This window comes from Nelumbo nucifera, chromosome 1 (genome assembly GCF_055504915.1).
Source record: "Nelumbo nucifera cultivar China Antique chromosome 1, China Antique-T2T, whole genome shotgun sequence".
NCBI lineage: Eukaryota > Viridiplantae > Streptophyta > Magnoliopsida > Proteales > Nelumbonaceae > Nelumbo > Nelumbo nucifera.
In genome coordinates, this window is record NC_142649.1 from 104,316,551 (window position 1) to 104,329,497 (window position 12,947).

Sequence of the window (12,947 nt, forward strand, 5' to 3'; positions counted from 1 at the left end):
GCTTTTTTTCCTAAAAATTTATTCTTTTCAGATTGACAAGTGTCCTATGTAAAAGCACTTTTTTGTAAATGTGCTTTTGTAAAAGTACTTTTATAAGAATGCTTTCATAAAAATACTTCAATAAAAGTACTTTCATAAAAGTACTTTCATAAAAGTGCTTTTATAAAAGTACTTCCATAAAAATGCTTTCATAAAAGTACTTTTGTAAAAGTTTTTTTGTAAAAGTATTTTTATAAAAATGCTATAAAATGCTTTCGTAAAAGTTCTTTTATTAAAGTGCTTTCATGTAAAAGTATTTTTGTAAAAGTGCTTTTGTGTAAAAGTATTTTTTATAAAAGTGCTTTTCACAAAAGTGCTTTCATGTAAAAGTACTTTTATAAAAGAGCTTTCGTAAAAGTACTTCTACGGTAGTCTACTAATAAACATCTATGGCAACAGTTTTGTAAGCAGAGTTTCCTCAAAGAATGAAAATAAACAAGATGGGACATGATTATTTTTCATGCCCATGGCAAGAATTTTGTAACCAAACACTCTAATGTTATTCATTCTTGCCCAAAATGAGAAAGAATTAAAAGAATGAGACCCAGAGCAATGAACCACATGAATTACAAACACACCAGAAATTGAAAGAACCCAACTACAATGCATTATGAATATTAATTTGGTAAATGATAAATCAAGATTTCAACCAATCACATTAAACACCCTTGTATTGGTTTTCCTGTTTTTCCCTTCCTTTCCCTACCTTTTCCATCAAACCAAACATAGCCTAAGTCTATTTACCATATGAGACTTTAAAAACAATAAAGATTCAGCTGTGGTTTGTCACTTTATTAATGGTTCAAGTTCTTTGTTTCATAGTACAATTCATGCACCATAGATTTTGCCTTGAAAATAGAAAAAAAAATTACACTTCCTGATTTTTATTTTTCAAGCACCAATGTTCATATTTATTGGGTGTCATATTTTCAGGAAAAAATTTGCTCTTTCCATGAAATATATAATTACACTTGTTCATGACGGACAATAAGGCCACGCCTGCATGTATTCTAAAAAATTTAGAATATTGGATGAGATGGCTTTAACATTCCAATCAATATTTTTAATTGAAAAATATTAAACAGCCTGGGCTTTTTGAAATTTCATGAGCATGACATGTTAGTCTATATATCAATATATGGGAATGGGATAAATGTGTAATTGCAATCAATATTTTTAATTGAAAAGCAAATAAAGAACTAAGTGGAGTAATGTGTCATGCAAGTGAAGCTTCAAATTAAACAACTCATGCTGTTATTTTCCAAGATTTTGATTATGTTACTAGAAATGCTTGTAACCAATCAACCAATATCGTAAAAATGGTAATCAATCAGGTGGTTATTTATCCAATTTATGAAGGATTTTGATTGGTCAAAACCCTTATGGTATCATGTCTTGCCAATATGACCACAATTTTCTCATTCTGCATTTTTTTTATCTATTCTTTTCTATTTTACAATTTTATATTGCGTAAAAATGAGAATTGACTCGAACATAACCATAAATTTTTCCTACTCTCAAACAGTGGAGTTTTTCTCCATTTATATGAACATGGACTAAGCAAAAGAAGCATGGACCCTATTTTCCACTTGAAAGTTAACTAGGGGTTAAAGAAGTAGGGTCCTCGCATCCCTCATTATGTCCATCATTTTCATATCAGTGAAGTGTTCTATAAGAGCGGACAAATTGCTATTTGCACACTTCATCTTCAGCATCACCATGTTGAAAAGCACCACCATGAACTCTTATTCTTTTCTTAGCCTCAAATTTTACTCCACCTTCAGGGGGGACTACATTAAGTTTTATTAACCATTATCAAAAAAATAATAAAAAAATACAAGAAAGGATATAACCCGTCTTGCCCTAAACTTTTTTTTTGGTAATCGTCTTGCTCCAAGCATGAGATTACAAAATTCTCCCTCACACTCTCAGCCTAGACCCATACAAGTTAAGCTAGGAGAAAACAAACATAGAACTAGAACAATCTATCAGATATTTGCATTTGACAAACCAATTCAATCCTGAATGACTAAATTTCTAAATCAATTCAATTGAATCATATCATTTGAATTATATTGAAAGCAGAGATAAATGTACTGGTACAAAATATATATTGCACAATATTTTATTATAGTTGCAACTTGTGATCACATGTGACAAATGAAGTGGGCACACCCCAAATGATTCCAATACCGACGCACATAATACCTAATGCAAAACGTGGTAATGCGTTTCAATTAAAATCTGTTTTAACCAAATACATTTTTTGGATGTTAATGTCAAAACGTGGTCAATAAATCGCTGATCCAGGAAGTTGAACCATTCAAACCGTTCAATGGATTTGACCGTCTTTTATTTATTTTTATTTTTATTTTTTTTGTTAAAATGGGCTGACCGTTTGATTCAAATGGTCGGACCGTTCAACCTGAAAACCGAACCTCTAACCAGTTCTGTCTCCAAGTCGATTTTAAAAATCTTGTGAAAAACACTAAACAAGGATAAAAATCAGAGATTAACTTCCGACACTCTAAAACTAGAGAGTGAATCCTCCAGGGCGGATCAGTCGGGATCGGATCTAGTAGGCACAATATATTTAATACGTTCAATGATCTAGTAGGCACAAGTTACCTCTCTCGTCTCGGATCACCAAACCGACAACTATAGAGGATGGGTCCAAGTTCCATCAGTATTGATCTTGATGAAGTTTGGGGGAGGTTGGACCCACCTTTGAGGCAAAGCTATAAGACCACAAGGTTCTGTTACAGGGAAATGGGCAGCTTCAAGGTCTCTTAGTCTTAGAATGTCAGTCACAACAAGATCCTATATCAAATGATTCCAACTCATCAGTGATTCACTATCTTAACATCCCCATTAAAGCAGGAAAACGGAAGAAAATTAGGCATGATTTTTAAAACTGAATCGGTCAGGGATCCAGTTACTGGTTCGAACAGTCGGTTCGTTCTGACAAAAAAAATTTAAAAGAATTAAAAATTTTGAAAAACGGTCAAAATCAACCAGATGGTTTAATGGTTTACTGACTAAAATCAACGATTTTGAGAGAAAAACGGATTTGGGAAAAAACATAACCGATTAAATGACCGATTCCCAGTTTTTCCGGTCCGACCTGGTTTTGAAAACCATAAAATTAAGTGGGTTTCTTGGAAATTCCCTACTATTTTTTAATTCAAATTAAATGTAGATGGGGCTAGCCGTGGTAACCCGGGAACAAGTGGTGGTGGAGGTGTAAGTAGAAAAGCTGATGGTCATTTGTTGTTTGCTTTTTCAAATTTCTATGGCTATGCTACCTCTCTTCAAGCTGAATTCCTTGCTTTATTGGATGGTCTTCGACTTTGCCGCGCCGCAATAATGATATTTTATCACTTGAGGTCCCCTTGGTCGATTTTTTACACATTGAAGACAATTAAAATAATGCTTATGGGCATGAATACAGGTATTGAGAATAACAGAATGGTCATATTAGATGCCGTCTCTCACCTTCCTCAAGTTCTCATTACTCTTTGTCAAATGGATTATATTAATGTTCCTATATTGCGTTTGGATTTCTAATTGTATGTGTTGGGTTTGGGCTGAGTTTGTGAAAGGGAGAATTTGTAATTTTTTTGGTTTCGGGGAATGGCGGGCTATGTCCTCTCATATTATTTTTTATTTAGTTTTTGATAATGGTTAATAAAATTTAAGGTGGCTGTCTTTTTTTCACCTAGAGTAAATTTTGGGTTAAAAAGAACACTATGAGGAAAGAAGGTACAACTATTAAAAATCATTTTATTCCTCAATTTCCAAATAAACCACATAGGAATGATCCCTCTATTGATGGGTAAAAAAATAAGGGTCAACAACCAAATTATTCAATTTGACCCATTTTTTGAGCCAATAGGAAAATCCATGATCTGCAGTAATCCTCAGGCCTAATAAGGAGGAAGCAAACCACACTAGAAAACATCACCATAACCATCTTTAAGTCTGTTTGGTACTTTATAACTACATATCCATGTAAAGTTGATGTTATTTTACGAGTTAACTTTGGGTGTTAGCCCCCAATAGCCTATTGTCACGGTTTGACATAGGTTTAGTCTTACCTATGGTTGTTGGGCATACGTTGAGTGGCATTATCGTAAATATTGTTAGTATGTTTTTTGGGAAAAGTGATATTTCTAACTAATAGGTACCCAATAGTTAAAAATACTCTTTGAGGAGGGGTGGTCAATCTCCTTGGGTGCCTGACATTTGCACTCCATAGACCAACATCCCTTGCGAGGTAGCTCTGGTTAATGGCTAGCATGGCCATTAGGGTTTTTCATGGGTACACATGCTCATGGGGATAATGCATGGACCGACACTACGCAATGCACATGAAGGGGAGGCTTTTTATGTGGTTCTAGCTCAAGTATGTCCCTACACCTTGCCAACCCCATGTCTAAGATAATCGAGCTACCATGTTTCCTATAGCGCATGAGTGTGTTCAAGGGCCAATGGTTGCCCCATACATCATCGGTACAATAGTTGCCTCACATCATTAGAACAACAGGTGTCTCACATCATCAGCATAGTGGTTGCCTCTTACATCATGGCATTCCTCCTTTGGTACATAAGAAGCGCCTCTCATATACCAACAAGAGCCATAGAGCCTTGACCATGCACCACGAGGTCATAATCTAGTGCCACTGACCTTAGTGGAGCCATCATCAGGCCGACACATGGCCCTTACACACACACATCAATTTTGTCCCAGCCACACATGGCCTGCATGCCACACAAGTTTCTTTTGCTACAAACCTAACCCATGATAGTTGGTATCAGAGCGCATCAGCCAACTACTATCGTAGTTGGTATCAAAGCACACAATCGAGCCAGTTGAAGCAGCCATTACAACAAGCAACCACTATCATGGGGTGTAGTCCCTCAGCATGCTCATTCAACAGGATTGAGAATCACACATTAGGCTTGGCAAGAGGACATAAAGCAGCGCTCATGCGGGGGTAAATGCATATGCCATCCCTTGGAAAGCATATTGTGGTTGTTTGAGTGAAGGAATGCCATGCTTCCTCACAGACATCGGTCGTTGTTCATTTAGTGAGGTGTGGGTGGTGTGCCTACATCTTGGTTCCATAATGGATGAGCAATTGTTCCATATCTTGTCAAAGGCACTGCTAAGGTAGGGGACGAGAGTCCGAAATTGGTTGGTGTTGACGGTTGATCAAGAAATATTATTGAAGTGGCAGTATTAGCACAAATGGGGTCCTTGGTTGAAGCCACAATATTTGGAATATTAGGAATGTGAGTACACTTGTCATTGGAGCATGGCGGCACAACATTGACATTGCAACAAAGAACATGCTCAACACATTAAGGCAAAACATTCGCAACATCATCAACACATCACATAGGCGAGTGCATCTTCGACAACATCATGAGTAAAATTTCCTATCACTAGCACACATTATGGTTGGATCCTTGTGGTAGAAAACATTGGAGTCCCCTCAAAGCAAAGAGGTAGCCCAAACCGGTGAGGTGAAGTGTAGTTTTGAGGGCCAAAAGAGCATAAGCCATGGCTAGATTTGAGTAACCCGAACATGGCGAGGTAAAGTCTACAAGCGAACATAGTGAAAGGGTTTTCCAATATACTATGCCAATAGTAGGAGAAGACCTATCACATCATGTTTAGTAGCAGCACTGAAAAGCTACCAAAAAGACAATCAAGCCTTGAGGTAAAGAGAACACTAAGTGGACCTCTGTGAAACAACAAACATATAACATCTTCGAGGGCCATACACACACATCAAGGGCATAGCCATTGCACGGTTTAAGTAACTTGAACACAGTGGGCGAAGTCTAGGTAGGGCAGCATGGTGAAATGGTTCTATCCCCATAAATGGACACCAACATTGGCAAGACCCGGGTTAACCGAGCAACCCTGACTGCAACAACAAGCAACTAAACTAGAGCACACATGGATGGCATGGGACATAGATGCCCATTCACAAAGGAGACATTGTTGGGGTAACACCGGATTGAGTGGGGGGCCTGTCATGGTCTAACAAAGGCTTAGCCTTACCTACGCTTGGTAGGCTTAGGTTGAGTGGTATTATCATAAATATTACTAGTATGATTTTTCGGAAAAGAGATGTTTCCTACTAGTAGACATCCAAAAGCTTAATGTACTCTTTAAGGAGGGGTGGTTGACCTCCTTGGGTGCTTGACCTTGGCACTCCATAAACCAACATCCCTTGTGGGGCAGAGGCTTTCCACGTGGGTCTGGCTCAAGCATATCCCTACACCTCGCTAGCCCCATGTCTAAGTTAATCGAACTACCCAGTTGCCCACAGCGCACGGGTGTGTTCAAGGCCCAATGGTTGCCCCATACATCATTGGCACAACAAATGCCTTACACCATCGACACAACGATTGTCTCTCACATCATGGCATTCTCCATTTGGCATGTAAGAGGTGCCTCCCATGGACCGACAAGAACCATAGAGAGCCCTAGTCATGCACTGCAATGTCATAATCTAGTGCCATTGACCTTGGTGGAGGCATCATCGGACCGGCACATAGCCCTTACAGACACATCAGGCTTGTCCTACCCGCACATGGCCTGAATGTCGCATGGGTTTCTTCTACTACAAACCTAACCCCATGATACTATGATGTTGAGAGAATTTTTACGCTGGACACAATCACCAATTCACGTCCATGTCTATGATTATGGTTAAAAGGAAATAGAGAACAATTATTATTTTACCCCACTGTATGATAATATGGCATTTCCAAAAATGTTCTCAACAGCAAAGGCTGTTGGCCCCAACAGCCAAAATTTTTCCTCATTTTATGAAGGGGTGGGGACAATGAGTATGTATAAGGTCCACTAACCTTACCATGGAGAGACGGTAGCGATAAGGATTTGATCCCATGCCTCATCAAAGCATATATATTGCCAAAACTCAAGATTCAAAGTATCAATGTGTTGATCACCACACTAACCGGATTATTTCAGCGGAGGAGTAAGTCCCACTACCACCTACTTTCGAGAGTTATTAGTGGTGTTGTACAATTCAAAACAAAGGAAAAATAGAATTATGGCTCCTATGAGTTGAGTTAGGACATTGAACCAAAAGATGTTCCTACTTATTTCTTAAAACTTGTAAAAAATAAAATTTGATTTGCATAATATGCTCAGTTCGAAAAATATGTACAGTGCAAATACATACAAAATAAAAATTGCGTGGCACACATTCGAGTACTTTGAACCTAGCCAAAGCCAGATACGGATAGAATTAAAGATGAATTGGTAGGCCACTGGTCTGGTTTTATAGTCCTGCTTTTCAAGCACAGAATAGTATGATACCTTGAGGTAGCATGCCTGCATTATTAGTATACTGGGGACCTATATTTATTAAGTTAGCTCACCCGTCACCTAATGAAAATTGAAGTTTTCTCTTTCTTTTCTTTTGGTAAGCAAATAGAGTTCAAGGTATCAAAGATAAGCTTCCCAAATAAATAAGAAGAAAGATTTTGAGTTAAATGTTATGAAAATGACTCATTTTTCCCATTTAATACAAAATTAAAAAGAAATAAAACGACTTTGATACAGGATATTGTGATGACTGATGACTGAGAGATCACCTTTGCAACTTTTGGGAATGGTAATCCGCCACTTTATTCCAATCAAAGGGTTGTCGAAGGAGATTTGACGTGAGACCGTCCTGACTCATCTTTTACTTGGAGCTTGGAACTGGAGAGTGGAGTTTGGAGCTTGGACCAAGGCATCAGTCGGTTATGACTTATGACCACCCAACCAAACCATATCAACTTATCAAGCACCTGGCCCCAGGTTCCAACGGGACCCTCCAAGCGCTTGACACGAAGTTTAGTGTACTGTGTACGAGTCTGTATACATGAATGAAGTGGACTGAACAATAACTTGTAATCGCTTCTAGCCTTTTACTATTGGTTGGCTGTAGGCCCACATGATCCATAATTCTGGATTTCACGTATCCATGTAAATCTGCGACGTGAAAACTGTAAACGAGGTATCTAGATCCTTTTGCTTTGGGGTTGTAGCACTGGTGAAAAAACAAGTTGAGAGGAAAAAGAAGGCCAAATATGAAGAAGCAGAGGAGCAAAACTCTCGCTGGCTATATTATAGGAGAATATATTAGAAAGCCAAAGTTCAAGAAAGAAAGAAATTTAAATGCAGTCAAAATGATCCCAAGATAATCCTCAAGGCCACGATTCTACTGTCTCTTGCAAAATCTAGAAGAACCCCACAATCTAAGATGATTCCAAGCACTCCCATGTGGTCTTCTTCTTCTTAATATTGCTTCACCATCTCTTCTCTATATCTACTGTTTTATGCCCTTTCCCGCTCCATTTCTCTGCTCAGCTAGTGTTCTTCATTTCTCTTTGAGGTTCTCGTTCTCCATTAAGGGAAGTCTGCTTAGTAATCTGGGTTCTAGTTTTCATCATGTGGGAGTCAGAGGATGAGTCAGTTGGAGGGAGAGAGTACACGAATGGAGTTCTCAGTTCGACAAAAAATGAAGTCGAGACCAACCAGTTTGAACGAAGAGATCACTCATGGTAATTCAGTTTAATTTTTACGCCTAAATGCATATTCCTGGATTCTGTATGCGACTTCCTTTCCTTCTTGACAGATGGAATTTCTCTGTTTTTAGGTTCGTCGCAACCGATATTCCCAGTGACCTTCTAGTTCAAGTTGGAGATGTTAATTTCCACTTACACAAGGTAGTTACTTCTCTTCTCCAATGGTTAAGCACCTGTTCTCCGCACTTTCTTGGCTTCTAAATTAATTTCTTAGGCTGATTTTATACTATGGAAGGAAAGGGTGAGTTTAAGCTTCAAAGATCAAGCTTTGAGATGATAATGATTTCTACTTCTGGGTTTTATTACTTCTTTGATCTATAGCTACTTATTTGGTCAGTGTTTCTGTTATGAAAGTATCCTCTTCTTTCTCGATGTGGAAGGCTGAACAGAATCATATATGAATTGCATGACGGGAACCTGAACAAGATAGTCATGGATGATCTTCCAGGTGGAGCAGATGCATTTGACCTAGCGGCAAAGTTCTGCTATGGGGTTCATATCAATCTAACAGCCACCAACATCTCTTGTCTGAGATGCGCTGCAGAGTATCTTGAGATGACAGAGGACTTCGAAGAAGGCAACCTCATATTCAAGACTGAAGCGTTTCTGAGTTACGTTGTCTTGTCTTCATGGAAGGACTCCATTCTAGTACTAAAAAGTAGTGAGAAGCTCTCTCCATGGGCAGAAAACCTGCAGATTGTACGTAGATGCAGCGAGTCCATTGCTTGGAAGGCGTGTGCCAACCCAAGAGGTATCAGATGGGCTTATACAGGAAAACCACCTACAAAAGTCTCCAGCCCAAAATGGAACGAGATGAAGGAATCAAGCCCCAGTACGAATCAACAGATCCCTATAGATTGGTGGTTTGAAGACGTATCGCTTCTTAGGATTGACCATTTTGTCAGGGTTGTTACTGCGATCATGGTGAAGGGAATGAGGTCCGAGTTGATTGGAGCGGCAATCATGCACTATGCATCAAAATGGCTTCCATTCTCGGAAAAAGAAGGTATTGCAGTTGCAGGTGAAGGTAGTCAAGGCAAAGAAAGTAATAACAGTAGCAGCAGCAGTAGTAGTAATAGTAGCTGGAAAGGTGGATTTCACATGTTTGCGTCAGGCACCAAAGAGGACCAGCCCAATGCTAAAATCAAAGAGCAACGTATGATCATAGAAAGCCTCATAAGCATACTTCCTTCACAGAAGGATAGCATCTCTTGCAGCTTCCTTCTTCGGCTTTTGAGAATGGCAAACATGTTAAAGGTTGCCCCCGCTCTGGTCACTGAGTTGGAGAAACGGGTGGGAATGCAATTCGAACAGGCTACTTTGTCAGACCTTCTCATTCCTTCTTACAACAAGAGCGATACCTTATACGATGTGGATCTCTTTCAGAGGCTTTTGGAGCATTTTCTGGTTCAAGAACAGATGGAACCTTCGAGCCCAAGCACATATTTTTCTGAGAAGCATTCATTTGAAGAAATGTCCAGGAGTACTTCCTCTAATGCCAATATGACAGTGGCAAGACTGGTAGACAGCTATCTTACAGAGGTTTCCAGAGACAGAAACCTCTCCCTGACAAAGTTTCAGGCCTTGGCAGAGGCCTTGCCAGAATCAGCAAGAACTTGTGATGATGGGCTGTATCGAGCAGTAGATTCCTATCTTAAGGTAATTCAAATATCTATTCCACATGATCTTATAGTCTCTGCTCTCTCTTGATCTACATCCATACAGAAATGGCAGATATGTATACATTGGTGATGTCAATAACAGATCAAATAAATGAAAATCATAAAAAATAATAACAATTGAATGCCTTGGAATTTAACATAAGAAAACATGTATTTCAGCCCCAAGATTCAACCACTAAGAATTTGTGTGAATGTTGGTCTAAATACATAGTTCTATTCATTAACTACATGAATTGGTCATGATACAGTATGCATTATGCATCTCTGCGTACATTTGTCCAATAAATGGTATATCATTGACAAACAAAAAGCCAATAACAGAATACAGAATAAAAACCTTTGAAAATTGAACAGAAGAAAACCTCACAAAATCCTCTAGTTGGTGATAACATGGACTTTAAATCAATGGAAAGATAATAATTTTGTTCACCATGACTAGAGATGATACTGGATCAGTTAGATCAGTGGAAATATTGACATGATACATGACAGTAGGATTGGTGAAGCTTTGTTTTTGATTGCACTACTTAACCTTTCACAAATTGACAGGCCCATCCAACACTCTCAGAGCATGAAAGGAAGCGGCTCTGTCGTGTGATGGATTGCCAGAAGCTTTCTATGGATGCCTGCATGCATGCTGCTCAAAATGAACGACTCCCATTGAGAGTGGTGGTACAAGTCCTCTTTGCTGAACAGGTAAAGATAAGCAATGCTATGGCAAACAGCTCCCTGAAGGAAAGTGGTGAATATCATTATCACCCTATGGTCTGGACTCAAAAATCTTTGCTTGAAGGGACCCCACTGTTCTACCAAGAGGGATGGGCAATAGCAAAGAAAGAGATCAATACACTTAAGTTTGAGCTTGAAAACATGAAGGCAAAGTACCTTGATCTTCAAAATGACATGGATAACTTGCAGACACAGTTTGAGAAGATGTCAAAACAGAAACAATCATCAGCATGGAGCAGTGGGTGGAAAAAGCTCAGCAAACTCACAAAGGTGAAAGCCTTAGAAACCCAGGATGCCGTATCTCAGATCCTAACTCCTTTCGAGCAGACAAGAAAGACATCCAGAAGGTGGAGGAATTCCATCTCCTGAATCATGGGAGGCAAGAAATATACAGATAATGGTATTGGTAACACTTATATTTGGGTCTCTAGCTACCTTCCTGTTCTTTTTTTCCCTTTTAGTTTCTATTATTTATTATTATTATTTTTTTTTTGGTGGGTGGAGGACAATTGGGTCTTTTAAGTCAAGTAGCCTTTACATCAACCATTAGTTTAAGTTGGCACGATCTGTTGCTTAAATGCGTCTTTTGAGCATGCTTTTCTTGAGCTCCTTAACATAGTTTCATGTTTAGTTTGGGGTGGCTAATGTATCCCAAATGAAACAAAGAGGATACATTGATGTTGGCTTCATTCTGTCTCTCTCATCTAACAAATGAAACTAAAAGAGCAATTGAAGGAAAATAGAATGAAAATAATGTTCATGAAAATCTGATAGTAACTGTTTCTGCAAAGAATTGACTAAATTTGTATGTGTCTAACTCTGCAATTCTCTGTTTTGGGGCAACTTTTTGGCCCCGCTCGCTTTTTGGTAAGTTATTTACCCGGGTAAATTTTTCCTGTGAAATGCTTGCAAAAGCAGAAGTAGGAAGAAGATAAGAACAACAATAAAACTCTTGACAATAGGTCTTGTCAAAGGCATTTTTCCCTTTTTCTCATCTGTAACAGGTCAAGACAGAATTAGAGGAATTTGCAATTGATGACAGTATGGACACTCATCCTTACATGGCATTAACTAACACTTAACATCAGTATGTCCTCGATTGACAGGGTAGTCAAGATTGAAGAATGAAGGATTGAAACTGCACTTTGCACAAATTCTTTTTGCACTGAGCAAGGCAAATGATGGTTACAGAGTTAATTTGTAGAGAATGGGAGGAGGTGGAGCCCCCCCCCCCCCCCCTCCTTCCTAAAAATAACCTTGTTCTCTACTTGGTTCCACAGAAATAATTAAAATCATTTTCTAATCAGGGGTATATGTTTTCAAACTAAGTAGTGCCACAAAATTCTAATATTCCAATGGTTGTTGCTACAGTATTTCAGAATCCTACTCTCAAAATTACATGACTTTGTCCCAATATATATATAATTATATACTGATACTAAAGCTATTTATCATGGTGATCCTAAGTCTAAGAAATTAGAACTTAAAAAATAAACAAAAAAGAGTTAGGGTTGGGAGTCCAACAACGTGTGGTTAGGTTAGGGTTAGCAACACAGCCCGACTTGCACACACCTATCAATTCTAATGGCATAACCACCTAAACTCAGATTTAAGCTCAAAAGAGAATTCATACTTTGGTGGACAAATGACGTGTAAAGAAAGAGAAGACAATTTGAGAACGAGAAGCAATCGACTAGTGTCATACCACTGAAAATGAAAACAACGATGAATTGAGAATTCAGTGTATCAAAAGATTTTTGTAGAGAACAAACAAGAATTCAAGAAGTCACCGTATCAGCTAACTAGATACAAAAACCAACAAGTCACAGTGCAAAATTTCATTTGCACTGGTGTAAATGCATGGGACTGCAAGTAGGC

At 38.5% G+C, this 12,947-nt stretch overlaps 1 protein-coding gene across 4 annotated transcripts; it reads left to right on the top strand.

Moving 5' to 3' along the window:
- Window positions 1-8,099: 8,099 nt before the first annotated feature.
- On the top strand, window positions 8,100-11,809 carry LOC104608612 (root phototropism protein 3-like). 4 transcript variants are annotated; one of them, XM_010274649.3, is made up of 4 exons: window positions 8,100-8,634; window positions 8,730-8,799; window positions 9,013-10,317; window positions 10,890-11,809. In XM_010274649.3, the coding sequence occupies exons 1-4, from the start codon at window positions 8,522-8,524 to the stop codon at window positions 11,436-11,438; spliced, it is 2,037 nt and encodes a 678-aa protein (XP_010272951.1). In that variant the 5' UTR covers window positions 8,100-8,521; the 3' UTR covers window positions 11,439-11,809. The 4 variants fall into 4 exon arrangements, with proteins under 4 accessions (XP_010272951.1, XP_088747025.1, XP_088747027.1 ...); XM_088890899.1 differs by having other exon boundaries at window positions 9,039-10,317; XM_088890901.1 differs by having other exon boundaries at window positions 8,570-8,634; window positions 9,107-10,317; window positions 10,890-11,808.
- The last annotated feature ends 1,138 nt before the right edge of the window (window positions 11,810-12,947 follow it).